This window comes from Protomyctophum bolini (assembly GCF_963924005.1).
Source record: "Protomyctophum bolini genome assembly, chromosome: 14".
Classification (NCBI taxonomy): Eukaryota; Metazoa; Chordata; class Actinopteri; order Myctophiformes; family Myctophidae; genus Protomyctophum; species Protomyctophum bolini.
Window position 1 is genome coordinate 8900448 of NC_137875.1, and position 21052 is coordinate 8921499.

The window sequence follows — 21052 nt, forward strand, 5'->3', positions numbered from 1 at the left end:
ATGGTCAGTATCATGTCAGTATCATGGCCAGTATCATACAAAATAAGTAGCCCTCAGACAGAGCATAGTGAAACTGAATAAGTAGCCCTCAGACAGAGCATAGTAGCCCTCAGACAGAGCATAGTAGCCCTCAGACAGAGCATAGTGAATAAGTAGCCCTCAGACAGAGCATAGTAGCCCTCAGACAGAGCATAGTGAATAAGTAGCCCTCAGACAGAGCATAGTAGCCCTCAGACAGAGCATAGTAGCCCTCAGACAGAGCATAGTAGCCCTCAGACAGAGCATAGTAGCCCTCAGACAGAGCATAGTAGCCCTCAGACAGAGCATAGTAGCCCTCAGACAGAGCATAGTAGCCCTCAGACAGAGCATAGTAGCCCTCAGACAGAGCATAGTGAATAAGTAGCCCTCAGACAGAGCATAGTGAAATTGAATATGCAGATGTTTATTTTTCTGGTCTACCTTTTGGCAAGACTCGATGAACTCCTCTATAGTGACCACACCGTCTTTATTGCGGTCCATTTTCTGCAAGGAAAAGTACAAGACATTTACTCACTGAACAACAACAAAACAAAACATTTGGAGGTTTTGCGTTTATTTCTGGAGTCTAGAGAGTGTATTGTGTATCGTGTAGAAGACAGGAGTCTAGAGAGTGTATTGTGTATCGTGTAGAAGACAGGAGTCTAGAGAGTGTATTGTGTATCGTGTAGAAGACAGAGTGACCTGGAAGAAGCTCTCCACGTGTTCCCTGGGGGCGTCGTCCTGCATATTGGGGTACGTGTACTTCCCCATCATGTCGTAGATGGACTTCATGATGTCCAACATCTCCTGCAAACATGAGGAGTCGGGGGGGGGGTTAGATCTTCAGCCATCTTTCCCTCGAATATCATGCTTAGAGCAGCCGATGTAGTCAGACTGAACGTATACGCGTGCGTGCGTGCGTGCGTGGCGTGCATGCGTGCGTGTGTGGTATTACCTCTTTGGTGATGCATCCGTCTTTGTTCAAGTCGTAGAGGTTGAAGGCCCAGTTTAGCCGGTCGTTTATGGTCCCTCTCAGAATGATAGAGAGACCAAACACAAAGTCCTGAGAGAGGAGAGAGAGAGAGAGGGGAGAGAAGAAGCAATTAGAGATGTCATATCGACGCTGTCGGCCGTTTTGAACGCCCCTACATGATACTACATTGTAGCAGAAGTAAAAGACTACAAAACTACAAGGACACGTGGCTGCATTCCCAGCTTCAGAGATAAAGTTAAGTATACACAGTAGGCCTATACTGTATACATATAATGTATGTACACAAACGGTTAAAATCAATGTATGTAAAACTATTTAGACTTGTTAGAAAGACTAACTATAGAACAGTCATAATATCATAGATAAGAGGCTATATATATATATATATACTGTACATGTTATCACTGTCTCACAGTGGCCCATGATGTCTATATTCACTTATAGACGTCCTTGTTCACATTTCAGGGAAAAGTGACAGCTTGTAAAAAAAACAGCTCACCTCGAAACTAACAGATCCGTTCTTGTCTGTGTCAAAGGCTTCAAACAGGAAATGTGCGTACATACTTGAATCTGGAGAGAGAAAGAGAGAGAGAGAGAGAGAGAGAGAGATGTACAGTCAAGTTTGCCATGTCCGCTTATTGTAAGCGACTTTAGGCTCCTAAAGTGCAGTTGCTTATTTGGGATTGCTTCCTAATGTTTCAACCAGTGTTTCTATCTGGTATATAGGCTAGTATTCATATTTTCTTCCAGAGACCCCCCAAAGATTTTGTTTTAAAATAGCGGATCTACAAGCTCACAACATGTCAACATGTCAACACCTCGCAAGCCACCTTATATTTTCATATAACCGATAGGTTTAAACTTTAAAGTGCTCATGGGTCCCCTATATAGTCACTTCTTTTGGGCATGGTTGCTTGTTTCTCTCACACATCTGGCAACAGTGAGTACAGTAGAATGCACGTTGTTGGGACAGGATGGAACATCTTTCAAAGGTACTGTATTAAGGGGGCTAAAATTAGCAGCTACAGTAGTTAAAAATATCCAAGATCTCTCTCTCTCACACACACACACACACACACACACACACACACACACACACACACACACACACACACACACACACACACACACACACACACACACACACACACACACACACACACACACACACACACACACACACACACACACACACACACACACACACACACACACACACACACACACACACACACACACACACAAACAATCGTTTCAAACTAGAAAGCCCCAGTGGAATATTAAGTCTCCGCTGTCTGGGGCGCATGTGTTGACAGTGATACTGAATACAGGGATACCGCGTGGGCCAAATGGCTAATTATTGTAAGAATAATTATGTTAAATGGACTGCATTTATATAGCGCTTTTCTCCAAATCGCTTTACAATGTATTTCACATTCTTCTCCGCCTTCAAGTCCCGTCAGCGGTCAACCACTCACCTCCCTGGGGGAAGAACTGAGAGTAGATGGTCTTAAAATTCTCCTCGTTCACCACTCCACTCGGGCATTCCTAGGGTACAGACAATAAGCAGGAAACTCATCAGCTTGACGATATTATTGAGATAATCAAAATATGCCTAAAATGTCCTATTTGTTAACCCCTTGAACACTCAGCTACTCTGGGGGGGAACATTTAGCCAAGAATTGCGGATCTACAAGCTTGTAGATCTTGACAATTTCACGATACATTTTTTATCTCTGCAATACAATTATCGTGAGTGTTTCAAATGACAATAGCGATTATCGTCCCATCACTAACACAGACACATGCATTGAATTGAATTGAATATGAAGGACCCCAATGAAAACAAGCCATGATATATGGGCTTTCTTGGATTTTAAGTCCTCTTAGTAGACCTTGTATTGAACTGTACTTTCCTGTGCCTTTTCTGAAAACTGTTAATACAGTATTCAATGAATCAGACAAAGACAGACGTACGTTCTTAAAGCCTCTGTACAGGACTTGCAGCTCTTTCTTGGTGAACTTGGTCTGCTCCTGCAGCTTGTCCATGCTCTCCGGGCGATGGCACACGGTGGACAGCTCGAAGTCATCCTCCACGCTGTCTGTGAGAGAGAGAGAGAGAGAGAGAGAGAGAGAGAGCACCGTCAGCCACCAGCATCAGTGCAACAAACTGGAGTACTGGACACATTGATGTTCAGTTTGTGTTTCGCTGAAAAAACATCCATCAGGAGACCACATAAGGGGAGGTAAATGTACATTCCCATCGAAAGTACAGGTCCTCTGTACATAAAGTATTTTGTATTTGTTGATGCCATGTATAATTACATAGAACTACAATGGAAACAAGGCCCCAGAACGTTGTTGTGTTGGGTGCAGGCATTTGTTTCCGACATACCAAGAGTCCGACAGTCATAGTCTGACACCCTACCCAAACACTAACCTAACCCTTACAGCACGCGGACGCCATGGGTGATTTGCAACCCGGCGGCGGTGTTGTCGGACCAATGACTGTCGGACTCTTGGTATGTCGGATAAGCGTATGCACCCTGTTGTGTTAATCCTTTTAGCCTGAATGTCTGACTGTACCACGTGCTGATTACATTCAGGACTAATACAGTATTCAATCAATCAATAGTTGACTTGATGTTCTATAAGCCAAATTCAGCAATAATATTTCGCAGACAAAGCATTCACTGATCAATCACCGATCAGTATCACTGTTGATCATTAAAGGACTGCTCCATTGATTGTTGAGTGATGGCAGTTAATGGAATACGGTAGACTGAGGTCTCATGTCAGTGGCAAGGTTCATTTCCACAGTTGGTTCGGTTGATTAATGTTCACTTCAATGTCTACTACAGTATAATACATCAACACGGGCAGGAGACACTACTTCATAGCCTACTGTAGGTCTACATCAACACAGGGAAGAGACACTACTTCATACATAGCCTACTGTAGGTCTACATCAGCACAGGGAAGAGACACTACTTCATAACCTACTGTAGGTCTACATCAACACAGGGAAGAGACACTACTACATAGCCTACTGTAGGTCTACATCAACACAGGGAAGAGACACTACTTCATAACCTACTGTAGGTCTACATCAACACAGGGAAGAGACACTACTTCATAACCTACTGTAGGTCTACATCAACACAGGGAAGAGACACTACTTCATACATAGCCTACTGTAGGCTTACATCAACACAGGGAAGAGACACTACTTCATACATAGCCTACTGTAGGCTTACATCAACACAGGGAAGAGACACTACTTCATACATAGCCTACTGTAGGTCTACACATCAACACAGGGAAGAGACACTACTTCATACATAACCTACTGTAGGTCTACATCAGCACAGGGAAGAGACACTACTACATAGCCTACTGTAGGTCTACATCAACACAGGGAAGAGACACTACTTAATACATAGCCTACTGTAGGTCTACATCAGCACAGGGAAGAGACACTACTACATAGCCTACTGTAGGTCTACATCAACACAGGGAAGAGACACTACTTCATACATAGCCTACTGTAGGTCTACATCAGCACAGGGAAGAGACACTACTTAATACATAGCCTACTGTAGGTCTACATCAGCACAGGGAAGAGACACTACTTCATACATAGCCTACTGTAGGCTTACATCAACACAGGGAAGAGACACTACTTCATACATAGCCTACTGTAGGCTTACATCAACACAGGGAAGAGACACTACTTCATACATAGCCTACTGTAGGTCTACACATCAACACAGGGAAGAGACACTACTTCATACATAACCTACTGTAGGTCTACATCAGCACAGGGAAGAGACACTACTACATAGCCTACTGTAGGTCTACATCAACACAGGGAAGAGACACTACTTCATAACCTACTGTAGGTCTACATCAGCACAGGGAAGAGACACTACTTCATACATAGCCTACTGTAGGTCTACATCAACACAGGGAAGAGACACTACTTCATACATAGCCTACTGTAGGCTTACATCAACACAGGGAAGAGACACTACTTCATACATAGCCTACTGTAGGCTTACATCAACACAGGGAAGAGACACTACTTCATACATAGCATACTGTATAGCCTACATCAACACAGGGAAGAGACACTACTTCATAGCCTACTGTAGGTCTACACATCAACACAGGAATTAGACACATCAAAACAAAACAAAAATAAATGAAACCAGTCTCGCGCAGCCAGGCATTCTGAGATCTATAGGAGGCGCTCTCCGGCCGTCTGGCCATGCAAGACTAAACCACAAGATTACAGTATAAAAGTGATGGGAAGGTGTACACGTCAAGTAGAGGAGTTCTAATCCTAGACGGTGCGGTAATGTGGTAACTAACAAACAGCGCATGCTTCAATGGAAACAAGCCAATAGGATTTCTTGGATTCATCCTTTTAGCAGACCTTGTATTGTACTGTACTTCCAATACATCCTGTAGAATACATACAGTACTATATTGTTTTACATTCAGGTACTTCCCCATCTGCGTGCTGTTTCAGTACAGTATCACAGCTGTCTTTCCCACACGCATGCACGCAAATTGTAGGCCCCAAATGAGTCATCATAAGGGGCAAGTAGAGCCACCAACATCATAAATCCAGCACTGTACAGTTGGGTGACAAACCTTCCTTTTGGTGGCGTCCACTGTGCGTGCAAATAGGGTATACGCACAGCAACCATTTTGGAAATAATTCTTCCTGCTTGACTTGACTGACTTCCTTCACGGGTGTTACCGATGATACTAATGAAGGCTCTGTTCCATTCTGGTCAAACAGAGTCAGGGTGCTGCTATTGTGCATGTTGGATCACTGGAAACACTCTGATACACCAGTGGGTCTCAAAGTGTCCTTGAGTGGGTTCCAAAAGGCCCCGTACGGGTAACTCGGAGAGTCATGGGGCTCCTTGAAATGATAAAGTATGAGAACAACTGTATACTAATGGACCTCAAGCCTTAATTAGCATTATTGGTAAGACCTGTGAAGGAAGTAGGGAAGCTGCTAAGGAGCCCCGAAAGTAGGAGTGCATACAATTCAATTCAAAGGGCTTTATTGGCATGAGAAAACATACGTTTACATTGCCAAAGCAAAAGCATACAACCTATTGACAATGGAAGACAGACAGAAGAACACATGGCGGGTGGGAAGTGAAGGGGACGAGGACCTGACAAAGATGTATTAGAGAGTGAAGAAGCACTTGCTTTGAACGATTGAGGGGGGCGGCGTGGTAGGTTTGCAGCACGGCAGCAGCTTGAGGAATCGCTGCTTTATGCTTTTTTTGCTTTGGCTGGTGGAAGGGTTACCTGCAAGTCACCATGAACCACAGCACAGAGGTTAGACATGCCCCCGCACAACGCTGCTTTTCGCACGCATGCACGCACACATGCACACACACACACACACACACACGCACATGCACACACACACACGCGCGCACACACACACACGCACATACGTTTGTTTTACTATATTGTGATATTATATCAACATTTTAGAATGGGAATTTCATGATTTTTTTTGTAAAAATAAGTTGTAAAAAAAAGCCATTGTCCTGGTCCTCAGAACGTCACAAGTATAGTAATACAAGCGCACGTGCAAACACACACACACACACACACACACACACACACACACACACACACACACGTGCATCAGACCGATTCATGTGGTCTGTTGGCAATGACAATGGCGTGCTGACCTGGCTTTAAGGCATGGGAGACCAAGCGATCGTATCGCTCAAACAACAGATGCACCGTATGTCCACCGCTCACTGGAACCTCTTACATCATCACGTCCAGCCAATCAGAAGGGGCTGTGGAAGAGTCCACGATGTCAAACCACTCTCAGTCACAATCACATTAAGTTCAACTCAATTCTCCATGACCGACTGATCCAATTTGTAAGGGGCGATTGTGTACAGAACGCCGGAAGACCACCTCGACCAGATGTATACACTCACAATCAAGACATGCACAGTGAAAAGAGAAGAGACGCTAACCAAATGGACCCAATGCGAGTCAATTTGGTTCCATTTGAACACTCTCAGAGTTACAGACCCTCAACCATGTACACTCGCACAGTGCCGATTACATGACCACCGATAACCGCCACACACTGCAAAATCCTGAGCGTTCGTTTAACTCTTGAGAGAGTAGAAATGGAACCAGATTGACCCATAAAGGGCTCTCCTTTCACACAGCCTACATGTGCACGTGAAAAGAGATGCGAACCAAATGGGCCCTTATGATTCCATTTGAATACTCTCAGAGTTACAGATCCGTACTTGGGTCTGTGGCTGGATATGAAAAGTACAGTAGATGGAGGGACGCGCTCGCGCACGCACACACACACACACGCACACGCACACGCACACGCACACGCACACGCACACGCACACGCACACACACACACACAGTCTCTCTCTTACGGTCAGTTCTGCGTCTCCACGGCAGCAGCCCCTTCACCCCTTTCAGGAGGACTCCGGCGGAATGAGAAATAAACGCCATGATAATAGGGCCGTGATGGAAAAAACACGTCCCCAGGACTTTCTGTTGTGTTATCCTTTCAGCCTAAACCTCTGACTGTACCTCGCGCCGTTTACATCTCTCACAGTATTCAATTGACGCTCGATCGATAGGACCCAAACCCCCGCTTCACTACAAACGCTACAAACGCAGTGTTCATTTCTGAAAATCCTGATTAAGTCTTAGTCTTTTGAATAACAATAATAATTGTCCAATAATAAAGACCAATAATAAATGGTCTTAGTCTATCTGAAATTGTACTTACTTACTCTCTTCTTAGTCTGCAAAATATCAAGTCTTTTAGTCTTAGTCATGCCAGTGTTAATTGACAGCAAATTCTGACAGTCCTACTCTTGTGAATAACACAGCTGTAGTCGAATTTAGTCACCTGAAATTGTTTAATCTAGTAAAATCGTAGTCTTTTAGTCTTAGTCTTAGTCAACAAAATGAACACTGCGGTATGCATGCCCTCTCTGCCTCTCGCTCAGTCCCGTCTCTGACCTTCTCTCTGTCCTCGGAGCCTCTCTCTCTCTCTCTCTCTCTCTCTCTCTCTCTAAGTGGCTGTGGCCCTGGCCTGGCGTCATCTGGATCCTGACCAGGCCACACCACATGACCACCACTAGGAATCAAACTGTCATCCATCCGGCTTATCAATGCCAACTCTTTCATGCCAAATGCTATCAGACTATACAATGCGAATGCATAAGAACTGCCTCCCCCCCAAATGGCATATGGCATATGGTCCTTGGTGGTCCTGGTCTTGTGTGGGTATGTCCATTTGTGTCTGTTTTGTGTTCTTCTGTCCGTCCAGTAGTTTTAGCTTTTTATGTGTCAACACCTCTGGGATTAATAAAGTATATCTCATCTCATCTCAATATGTCCATACACAGACAAATATGTCCGTCCGTCCGTGGCACAGACTTGGTCACACTATTATAATCTTATTTTGATCATATGACCCAATTACTGAATGTCAAGTCTCCAGGTTTTCGTCAGAATATGTATTACACTGATTTACTACGACGACACTATGGCACATTATGAGTCCACTAGTACTAGTGGTTCTGCTTCTCAAACGACCCTTATGGGTCCATTGGTTCCATTTGTACACTCAGAGTTACGCCCTACAGACCTGTTCAGAGCTAGAACTCTTTATATTATTGTCTGCTCGTTTTGTATGTACTGTATGTCCACCACAAAACAGCATGGTGATGATCCCTGATCCAGCTACCGAGCCAAGGCTCAGCGCCAAGGCCCCCCACCCCCCCACCGGGCTTGTTTGTCGTGTGTGTGTGTGTGTGTGTGTGTGTGTGTGTGTGTGGGTGTATGTGTGGGTGTATGCATATTTCTTTCCCATATGGACCTGGCGTTAAGACAACAGCACAGGGATAACACATCTACAGTTAAGGTGGAATTCAAGGTAATATGTGCAGTAGCTATGTTACCTAGAGCAGGGGGTCTTTTTCAGGCCAAAGACCCCCTTAGCTGAGAGAGACATGTAGCAGGGATCCCCGCCCCCCACCCAGCACCCCCAGACTACATTGTATACAATTGTTTTGCAGATGAAACATTTTCATAGATGAAATGAACATTTCACCACTAGTGAACCTTCAACACTAGTGCAATACAAGTTCAGTACTTCATTTGCTCCTCTTCCCCTCTACTACACCAAAACTCTTTGCCAAAAAATAGACGATCTACAAGCTCACAGACTCACAGTGCCTCGCAGCGTGAGGCGTTGTAGGTCTGCTATTAAATCATAGCCTATAGTTTGCAACACTGTGACTCAATGCTGCCTCCAATCATTTATTTGTGGAAAAAACAATAATCCTTGATGCAACTCTGTGCTTAGAAAAACGTTATACAATGCCATGCATCATTATTATTATTATTATTATTATTATTATTATTGGCAATATTCACAACTGCTGTTATTTGAATACTTGTTTTCAATGCCCTGCTCACTATTTTGATGCTTTGTTCTTCATACATGACAGGAGAGTGTGTTAGAGAGACAGGACAACCAAGAACATGCATAAAAGGACACAGAGCATATGGTCTGTGTGTGCACTGGCTGAGCCTCAGCACCCTCTCAGCTGCTGTCTAATCGCCGACAGTACGTGGGCACACTTTAAAGTTAAACAAGAGTGTATACTGTATACTCTTAAGTGAGATTATGTATGACGCTTTAGGAAACTTTGATTGAGATAAATATCAGGACACTCTGTTCGACATGTCTACCTCTCCTCCTCTCACTTTCCCTTTTTCCCCTCTCGGGCAGAGTGCCTTTCATTTGTCCGTTATGAAATGTGCTGTTAATTTCATCAGGCAGCTTTATGAAATAAAATATCTTCTAATGAAGTATTTATGGATGATTAAGAGCCTGAGGCGTATTTTCTAAAACAGCAAAAAAATAGCGATCTACAAGCTCACAACTCATTGCGATGATTTGTGCTAAATAATAGTGATTCTTTGGAGAAAAGTGTTTTTACATAATATAATATGACATGACTTGCCCAAAATAGTGATACGAGGTCGAAAAGTGGTTTACCACTTGAACCCCAGCATCCGTATATTGGGGAACATTAGCCAAAAATAGCAAATTTTTTAGTCAAACTACAGTTGTAACTCAGGTCGGTTTTAGTGAGAATAGAGGGTGGGCAACTGGTGGCCAGGGGCCACATGCGGCCCCACCTTCTTCTCTTTACCGATTTATTAAATTATCGACTTCGGTTGTTACAATTCCAAACATGACTCGCTTAAATTACTTCAGTCTATATTAGTAGCTTAATGACTGTTGAAAATGTTATTGTGCTTTTTTATTTTGTTCGTATACAGTTAACATAATTAAACTAAATGCATTTGAAATTAAATAAATATTTAACTTTTCAGGATTCCTATAAATAAAATGCAAAAAATAATTCAGGTTCAACTTCAGAAATAGCTAAAATAGCAGATTTACAAGCTCTAAAGGAGTTTTGAGCTTGTAGTAGATTGGCTATTTTTGCCACTTTGGTGTAACATAGAATGATGAAGTAGGGCATTAATAGGAAAGAAAAAGCTAAAATACTGTATTGTATAACTCATAGCTCTGGGCCTTCACACTCAATAAATCGACTCACTGACAAGCATCCCGTCTCCATGGCAATGTTATGAGGATGTCTGAGCCAAGACACTCACAGCCAGCGAGACGAAAAAGTCTGGCTCACCCAGATTGTTTTACACCGTATGAGATTAGGCTTTTGATGCCGTCTCGGGCACAACTCCAAAATGCCAGCAGTCTCCCAAAGGAAAGCAAGGTAAACATGCTGAAAAGACTGTTGCTGTCCTCTTGCCCTCACTCAGAGATAGGGTGCAAATGCTTTGAGCAGCATTTTAAGGAGCTAATCTGTGACAGAAAAGAAAAGAGGTTGCACAGCTCGTAGACACGATTATACTTTCTTTTCTGGATGGAGTGCCACAATTTTTGTATTTTTCCAGTTTTTCACGTGTCTATGAGGTGACAGTACTTCATTAGACACCCTGGAGTCGTTTTTATGTACAATGGTGTACTTTGTATTTAGGGTTTCTTCCTGGAGGCTGAACCCTTGACAGTCAAACCAATTAAATCTCCAGATAATTCCATTTAGCCACGGACATACAAAATGAGTAGACAATACAATTACCAGAAACACATAAAGAGCAGGCCCTGAATGACCATAACAGGTCTGTAACACAGAGAGTGTTCAAACGGAACACTCTGAGAGTGGCAAGCAGTGGGAGGAACGCATTGGCATGAAAACTAAATGTGGAGAAAATGGGAAGAACAAGGAGCTAACTGTGGACCACAGGAAGAGAGGAGAGAGCCATCTCTCCCCCATGGTTCTCAACAGGTCTGCTGTGGAGAGTGTTGGCTGGCATGACGTTCACCTCACCCAGGATTTCACCTGCATGGGAGGATGAGCATTGAGCACAAAACAACAGCTCTTTGACTGTATGTGTTACTTTGCAGTGGTGGATTAGCCTGGTGAAACCACTCCCCCTGCTGGACAACATTTGCGAAAATGACAGATGCTTTCCCGGTTTTAACGTGTTCAATAATTAGAAAGATGTCAACAGCTATTGTAGGGACAGGCTAATTCAACTATTTCAATTCTCTCTCTCCCTCTCTCTCTCTCTCTCTCTCTCTCTCTCTCTCGGCCATGTGTGATTCATGCAACACAGTATGTTCAATTTCTGAATCATTTCCCATTAAGCCTGATTCACACTTTGCAGTTTGCACTCTGTTCGAAAATTGCACAGCTGCAAGCTTTTAGCGTGGCGCTGATGCAACAGAGCATAAATGACTAGGCTCGATCAACTCACTGAAACACATTTTCTTGAACAGAAACAGAAGACACAGAAAACTGAATTTCTCCGGCTGTGTTCAAGACTCTTTCCGTCTAAGGGGTGAAAGTGGTGGTGGGTCCTTGGGTAGCTTCAGGATGCTCAGTGACATCATAGAAGGTAGATTTGTTTCCCTGCTCACATCCCTGTTTTTTTTCTACATGCAGGCGGGTGGGGTTTAGTGATAAAGGCAAAGGGTACAAAAAAAAACATTCTCCCATAATAGAGGGTATATGCACATGCATAAAGTGAGTGGCAAATCGCGTGGCAAAGTGAGGACAATACATCTTTATTTGAATCCAATGTTTGTTTGATGTATGTTTGTGAGACACATGGGGAGAGGGGGGGACGGCATGGTGCAACAGCTGGTGAACCAACAAACTCCACCAGCTCAGCACGTCTCACACCGTGGAGCTCAAGGCTCAACAAGAGATGTGCCCCGCCCCCTGGCCTGCGGCTGTCAGAGCCCAGGATGAAGAGGCAGGACAAACTAAAACTGTGTGGAACATCATCATCATCATCATCATCATCATCAGTGTGCAATGAGCCCCTGCAAACCATTCCCCTGACACTTGGAAGGAGAAGCAGAGTCAGTGTTGCCTGAGAAATAACCAACCAGGTCTAGGAAAACAAGCCCAAAGGAATAAGTGACAATTATAGACAACATGGGCACTTTAAACCTCATTTACTGTATACTGTATACTGTACTGTCGGCTATTTGAAAATAGCAGGTCTACAAGCTCACGACATTACAGTACAGTAGTGACAGACTGACAGTACTGAGTACAGTACAGTAGAGGGACCCCCTGTGGACCCCCACATGGTAACTCTGTCATTTCTAAACCGTTTCGGACGCGGGGCGTGTTGCCGGAATCGGATCGGCCCCCTGGCTGGAATCTGGATGTTCCTGGATGTTCCGGATCCCCCAGGGACCCCCACACGGTTATAATAAGCACATGGTCTCTTTCAAGGAGAGTTCTATGGCTGCTGCATCCTGCAGTCATTGACCTGGTGACCCCCCACCCAGTTATATGGGATGCATGGGTTCTTTAGGGACCCTGCCACCTAGTGGCCAGACGGAATGTAACATAAAATATATAGGCCTATAGATATGTTGGAATAAATGTAATGTAAAACTTTTACTCATAACAGAGTATTTCTACATTGCAGTATTTGTACTTTTACTCAAAATGTGAGCACTTTTTCCCACCACTGTATTACGCACATAAAGAATCAGTGGGGTACAGAAACACACACGCACACACACACACACACACACACACACACACACACACACAATCATAAAGAGGCTATACCTACTTCATGGCCCCTAATGATGTGAAGGAATGGGGGCACATTGTTTGTCCCAAACATCATCATTCACACGCACGCACGCACGCACACACACACACACACACACACACACACACACACACACACACACACACACACACACACACACACACACACACACACACACACACACACACACACACACACACACACACACACACACACACACACACACACACACACACACACACAATGCAATGGGCTTGTATTGCCATGAGAAAACTATACGTTTACCTTGTACGTACAATTGAAAGTCACAATGTCCAACAAATCAATTCCTATATGTACCGAGGTCACTCGATGCAGAAATATATAGTGCAGGTTGCCAGGTATACACACACAATGATTAGCTCACAGAGTAACTGCGCACCTACAAGTTAAATGTTTCCCTGCCTGTGCAGGGAAAGCATCAACAGATCTCTCCCCAGGTGGGCTAACCTCCTCTCCTCTCCCCCCGTCGCCTCCCTTACCGTCAGCAGAGAGATCAATAAGTCCCAGAAAGTGCAGCAGTTTGATGGAACTGCCGACCACCAGCAGAATGCCCACGGTCTGCAGCCCCTCCATCTCCCACACAGACATCGGAAGGAAGGGATGCAGCATCTTGACCCTCTCCTCTCCTCTCCTCTCGCCTCCCTTTCTATTTCTGGTCCTCCCGCTGCTCTCAGTCTCCCTCTATATGCCAGCGCTTGGCCATCCCGTTCCCTGCCCGCCCGCCCGCCCACAGGTAGATTGTCAACTCTCCTCGCCTCTGGCTCTGGAACACCAGGTACGAGGTGAGGGGGGGAGAGAGAGAGAGAGAGAGAGAGAGAGAGAGAGAGAGACAGCCCTGGGGCTCGCGGAACGCCCCTCTCTATGTTTTCCAGAGATGTCAGAGGTCGCTAAACTTCAGCGTGCGGTCTTGGAGGATGTTCTTTTTTGCTTTTGTCCGCCAGAAGTGAATCCCCTCCGGATCCCTCTCCGACTGCCTCCTACCAGGTAATCCAGCAACTACTATATTTGAAGCCTCAGTATGTTAGCCTACTATATATCTCTGTCTGTCTGTCTGCCTGTCTGTCTGTCAGCCGCCTCCTGCTGTGTGTGTAATAATTGGGTCACTTGTGAGAACAAGTGAAGGGAGAATAGAGAGACAGACATGGAGGGGAGCAGCCAGGCGGGAGAGAAAGGGGATGTCGCGCTGCTGATAGGTGCGGAGGACGGAGGTGACACAAGCAGGGAGGCGTAACGCAGTGAGGAGTGCGAGGTAGGAGTGATGGCAAAAAGGGAAAGAGAAGAACAATTAAGGAGACAGAGAGGGTGGTGGCGAAGGACAGAACTTGAGGGAAAAGGTGAGGACAAACGAAAAAGATGATGATGGTCCGACAAACATCTACTGCATCTACACTGCGCACACACACACACAGCCATGAAAAATAAAACGGTAGCCTATAGCTCACAGTCAAAATAAAACAAAGACTTGACATTCTGCTTCATCTGTGTCACGCTGAGTTGGTTTGAAATGGCTTTCTGTGGTACTTGTCAAGTAGAACAAATTATACTTAAAGGACAACTCTTACAATTTATTTATATACTTGAGCCTGTTTACTTGCTTTGATGAGTTCACTTAACTCTGGAGCAGCTAGGGGTTTTCAACCACTGGTCCAGGGACCGCCAGTGGACCTTCAGCGGGTTCCAGGTGGTCCCCATGCAGCTAAATGATGGAGAGTTAAGGCTCATACATAGTCTGGATTTACGGTGGTGGGGTGACCACCGAACTACAACATGACGTCACGAGCCGCGGTGAAGAGCAAACCACCGCCACCGCTCCAGCCCTTCTCTCTGTTTTTACTCACCACCGCTCAACGTTATTTCAGCTCCGGTGGTCAGCTCACCACCGGAGCGGTGGTCACCTCACCACCGAAAATCCAGACTATGAATAGGCCTTTAGTAACAAAATGGTCTGGATCTTTAACGCTTGAGAGCGTAAAATGACCACATCAATACAGCATGGACTTGTGGAAAATTAAGACAACAAAATATTCTAAGTCTTGGATCTGAGAGGCTAAATCTCAAATGGTGGTCCGTGGGCGTGGCTCACACGGCGAATAAATCATGGACCGTAATATGAAAAGGGTTGAAAAGCCCTGCTCTAAAAGATGGAGGTTGACACGAAGCAACTTGATTCACAATGAATCCTAAACCCTCTATTCTGGGAATGTCGGAATGGGCATGAACATACAGATCTATACCAAGTTGTGAGCTGGCTATTTACGGTTAAGAGATTTGGTGTAAAGGGGTAAAATACTAAAGGAGGGGACCAGGTTCGAATAGACCACTGGGGGACCCCAGTCGACAAGGTTGCTGTCGGGCAGAATGAACCTCTTATCTCCATATTCAAACTTTTTGTAGGGTTTTTTTTCACAAACTAACGCCCTACTTGATCACACTGCAACGTCACACTAAAGCATCGAAAGTAGCAGATCTGTAAGCTCTAGTAGAAAGTAGCAGATCTGTAAGCTCTAGTAGAAAGTAGCAGATCTGTAAGCTCTAGTAGAAAGTAGCAGATCTGTAAGCTCTAGTAGAAAGTAGCAGATCTGTAAGCTCTAGTAGAAAGTAGCAGATCTGTAAGCTCTAGTAGAAAGTAGCAGATCTGTAAGCTCTAGTAGAAAGTAGCAGATCTGTAAGCTCTAGTAGAAAGTAGCAGATCTGTAAGCTCTAGTAGAAAGTAGCAGATCTGTAAGCTCTAGTAGAAAGTAGCAGATCTGTAAGCTCTAGTAGAAAGTAGCAGATCTGTAAGCTCTAGTAGAAAGTAGCAGATCTGTAAGCTCTAGTAGAAAGTAGCAGATCTGTAAGCTCTAGTAGAAAGTAGCAGATCTGTAAGCTCTAGTAGAAAGTAGCAGATCTGTAAGCTCTAGTAGAAAGTAGCAGATCTGTAAGCTCTAGTAGAAAGTAGCAGATCTGTAAGCTCTAGTAGAAAGTAGCAGATCTGTAAGCTCTAGTAGAAAGTAGCAGATCTGTAAGCTCTAGTAGAAAGTAGCAGATCTGTAAGCTCTAGTAGAAAGTAGCAGATCTGTAAGCTCTAGTAGAAAGTAGCAGATCTGTAAGCTCTAGTAGAAAGTAGCAGATCTGTAAGCTCTAGTAGAAAGTAGCAGATCTGTAAGCTCTAGTAGAAAGTAGCAGATCTGTAAGCTCTAGTAGAAAGTAGCAGATCTGTAAGCTCTAGTAGAAAGTAGCAGATCTGTAAGCTCTAGTAGAAAGTAGCAGATCTGTAAGCTCTAGTAGAAAGTAGCAGATCTGTAAGCTCTAGTAGAAAGTAGCAGATCTGTAAGCTCTAGTAGAAAGTAGCAGATCTGTAAGCTCTAGTAGAAAGTAGCAGATCTGTAAGCTCTAGTAGAAAGTAGCAGATCTGTAAGCTCTAGTAGAAAGTAGCAGATCTGTAAGCTCTAGTAGAAAGTAGCAGATCTGTAAGCTCTAGTAGAAAGTAGCAGATCTGTAAGCTCTAGTAGAAAGTAGCAGATCTGTAAGCTCTAGTAGAAAGTAGCAGATCTGTAAGCTCTAGTAGAAAGTAGCAGATCTGTAAGCTCTAGTAGAAAGCAGCAGATCTGTAAGCTCTAGTAGAAAGTAGCAGATCTGTAAGCTCTAGTAGAAAGTAGCAGATCTGTAAGCTCTAGTAGAAAGTAGCAGATCTGTAAGCTCTAGTAGAAAGTAGCAGATCTGTAAGCTCTAGTAGAAAGTATCAGATCTGTAAGCTCTAGTAGAAAGTAGCAGATCTGTAAGCTCTAGTAGAAAGTAGCAGATCTGTAAGCTCTAGTAGAAAGTATCAGATCTGTAAGCTCTAGTAGAAAGTAGCAGATCTGTAAGCTCTAGTAGAAAGTATCAGATCTGTAAGCTCTAGTAGAAAGTAGCAGATCTGTAAGCTCTAGTAGAAAGTAGCAGATCTGTAAGCTCTAGTAGAAAGTAGCAGATCTGTAAGCTCTAGTAGAAAGTAGCAGATCTGTAAGCTCTAGTAGAAAGTAGCAGATCTGTAAGCTCTAGTAGAAAGTAGCAGATCTGTAAGCTCTAGTAGAAAGTAGCAGATCTGTAAGCTCTAGTAGAAAGTAGCAGATCTGTAAGCTCTAGTAGAAAGTAGCAGATCTGTAAGCTCGAGCTTGTAAATCTGCTACTTCTGATGGTCTTGAATTTGAATCCAAAGTATCAGTTTAGGACATAATGAGGTGTCCACCCGACAGAGACGATAGTCGAATTTGAGTGGTTAAGAAACGAACTAAGAACAGAATAAAAATATTATGTATAAGTGAAGTGTGTGTGCGTGACGTGTGCGTGTGCGTGTGTGTGTGTGTGTGTGTGTGTGTGATAGAGATGGGAAATTGGTTTCCGGAGGGGCTTGGTCTGTCTCTTCTGTGATTAATGCATCTCCCGCTCAAATGAGACCCAGCCAGCGCCATGAAGCCACTGAGCCCTGGGGAGGAGTAGAAGACTGAACCAGACAGGCCAAATCAAACCCACACCCAGCCAGGACCTGGGCAGGCTCACACAGTACGTGGCTTAAAATAAGCCATGGGGGACGACGACAATTATTTTGCAGCCACAGATCTATACAGTATATAGGCTATTGCACTTCCCAGCCCTGGGTATACGGTAAGCATTTAAACGCAGGGTGTCATAACAACAGCAGCAGAGATAACGAGGCACGGGCAAGTGTAAAGAGGCAATAACCAAACCCCTAAAAGTAAGAATACCAATTAAAATAAAGTTAGAATTTAATATCGGAGCTGCTTGGCCCTATCGATATATCTGCACTGGATCTCTGAATGTATACAGTGTATCAATATATGAATTATTATGCATCTATTCTACTGTATCACCACAATTGTCTATCGCATGAATGAACAGTCTATCAATAACGAATTTAACGATTGATATGTGAATATATTTGCAGTCTGTCAATCTATCAACAGTTGAGTGAGTGAACTGAATGGAAGTACAATCTCAGTCAACAGACAGTGTACATCCTAGTAAGTAAGCAAGCAAGTAGGAGTGAGTGAGTGAGTCAGTCAGTCAGTCAGTGAGTCAGTGAGTACGCAAAAACATAAGCTTCTCAACCTTCATTGTATTATACTAAACGTATAGTTCAACACGCACGCACGCGTGTGGTATCTGAACTTACAGAGACTAACCAAAACTGGAGAGCAGAAGAGAATTTGAGACACGGCAGTCAGATGCAGATGAGATGTTCCGATGTTTATTTCAGAGTACAGCACAGCAAAGCATAGGCACATATAGGAGCCTGGCTGCATGGCCAGTGGCCACAGGTAGTACCAGCCCCAACTGACTGACCATCGTATTCTGGTTAGCTTATTTAAGCAGTTTACATGAGTAGAGGGATCAACCATTTGCTCCAGCTATCAACACAAATTGCTTTGTTACACAAATTGCCAGAGGAAGAGGCTCAGGAGGGTAAACAAACCATCACCCTCCTGTCCTCACTCCAGGTGGGACTTTGAATAACAGCAGACAACTGGAGACAACTTGGAGACAACTGGCTTGCATAAATAAAGGGGAGGCGTCCAAATGTGTCCTGTGGCACTGAGTGAGTCACACACGGTGGACATTTTGGTCAAAATCCCATGTTTGCCACGGACATACAAAATGAGTATTACCTTAACAAAGACACTGTATAGTGGCATACATATTTTTGAAGAAAACCTGGAAACTTGACATTCAGTAATTGGCTCTTATGATCAAAATAAGAATATCATAATGGTGTGTAAAAAAAACCTGAAAATCTCATTTCTAATTTCCATTAGCTTGGAATGCAAGAGTGAGATATAATTAGCTGATTAATGATCCGTGCGCAAACAGTGCACTGAAATAAACAGCAGTCAGTGTGTACAGTACCATCTCCCAACTGTCACATGAACCACTTGGAAGCTATATACTGTACTTCCTGACTGGGGTCGCCCAGGGATCTGGACTTGCAGGGTCAGTGTCTACATTCAATATTAAGTGTAGTCTATGCCTGCAGGCACACACACACACACACACACACGCACGCAGTATAAAGTGTTGTGTTAAGACGATTAGTTTCTTTGAAGATGTCTTTGCCGGCGGCGCCGCACACCGAATAATTGAAATACTTCCAGATTTAGATGTCTACTTTGGCAATTATTCGTCTCAAAACTGATTAAAATGTCAAAGAGTCTCTCTCTCTCTCCCTCTGTGAGTGTGTGGTGTGTGTGTGTGTGTGTGTGTGTGTGTGTGTGTGTGTGTGTGTGCGTGTGTGTGTGTGTGTGTGTGTGTGTGTGCGCTCGCGCGTGCGTGCGAGAGAGAGAGAGAACTAGGTGTACAGTAGTATAATGCACACCTAATACTGTCAGGGATGTCACTGATAATTTGTCTAGACTATAGAATATACTTCCAATTAGGTAAGTGATATATAGAAGAGATTAATTTGCACATAGATCATTATAGGTTTTGAGGATATTTTTCAATAGTGGGATCTGGGGCAAAAAGCTGATGCAAGAGACCTACTGTAAATCCAGCACAGAGCTGAAGTGGGAGGGTTATTTTCTTCAAAATATGTATGGCACTGATTTACTATATGGCACATTATGAGTCCAACTAGGAACATGCTCCCCGCGGGAATATACCACTTTCCCGGAGCATTCTACCTGATGGTCGTAGTTATACTGTATGCCTAAACCTAACCCTGAACTCACAAATCTATGCCTAAACCTTAGGTTAGTTAGACAGTAGACACTGACCAAAGTGAAGGCCCGCACACTGCACTTTGTACACACCTGGGCAAAGCAAAGGTAGCATGGCACTGGTCCGGCCGCTCATTAGTCCCTACATGCCCAAACCATAACCATAACGGCATGCGGAACACAGGGTGAGTCTTAACCAGCCTCGTAGTGGAACTAACACACAGGGTGAGTCTTAACCGGCCACGTAGTGGGACTAACACACAGGGTGAGTCTTAACCGGCCACGTAGTGGAACTAACACACAGGGTGAGTCTTAACCGGCCACGTAGTGGGACTAACACACAGGGTGAGTCTTAACCGGCCTCGTAGTGGAACTAACACACAGGGTGAGTCTTAACCGGCCTCGTAGTGGAACTAACACACAGGGTGAGTCTTAACCGGCCACGTAGTGGGACTAACACACAGGGTGAGTCTTAACCGGCCACGTAGTGGGACTAACACACAGGGCGAGTCTTAACCGACCACGTAGTGGGGCTAACAACATTAAACACATTAAAAAGTAAGGAGAGAGCAGACAACATTGGTTAAACAACAACACAGTGCTGATGCATGCAAAGTGCAATGTAAATATAGTACTAGGTGAAGGAACTGTTGGACGGCCCGCTTGTGCTTGCCTTGCCCCGATGCTCTTGAACCTCCCACCAGATGGCAGGAGTTTAAAGGGATGGTGGGAAACGAGGCATTAAAATGCTCTCACTGTGAAGGTTTCAGGTTTTTACTTTTGAAAATAAACACAATAAGGTGCATTGGAGTGCTCGCAACGCCAAAACATTAAGCGTTTGAATTACCCCTCTTTATATTACATAATGGTGTTATTTATTTAACAGTTACTTTTAGTAGAATGCACATGGCACTTTATATAATGCAGTGGGAATTCTAGGCACTTTGCAGGCGGTGTTTTACTTTTTATTTTATTTTAGTTTCCAAAACTTCAGCCAGATTTTACTGTATGTGTATGGTATATGTATGTATGTATTGTTTGTACTGTATTTGACACTGTGATTCTGATACCTGACATCATGCTA

The 21052-nt window shown here is 44.0% G+C and overlaps 1 protein-coding gene across 2 annotated transcripts in view; it reads right to left on the reverse strand.

Moving 5' to 3' along the window:
- LOC308328393 (A-type potassium channel modulatory protein KCNIP2) overlaps positions 1–21052 on the reverse strand; it is a 142164-nt gene that overhangs the window by 196 nt on the left and 120916 nt on the right. The window contains exons 2-8 of one of the 2 annotated variants that reach the window (XM_080782169.1): positions 6241–6346; positions 2990–3110; positions 2491–2560; positions 1512–1582; positions 974–1081; positions 721–825; positions 460–522 (exon numbers count right to left, since the gene is read on the reverse strand). In XM_080782169.1, coding sequence (XP_080638295.1) covers positions 460–522; positions 721–825; positions 974–1081; positions 1512–1582; positions 2491–2560; positions 2990–3110; positions 6241–6346 — 644 coding nt within the window. Of the gene's footprint in view, positions 1–459; positions 523–720; positions 826–973; positions 1082–1511; positions 1583–2490; positions 2561–2989; positions 3115–6240; positions 6347–21052 lie in introns of both variants that reach the window. The other variant, XM_080782170.1, reaches the window with a different exon arrangement.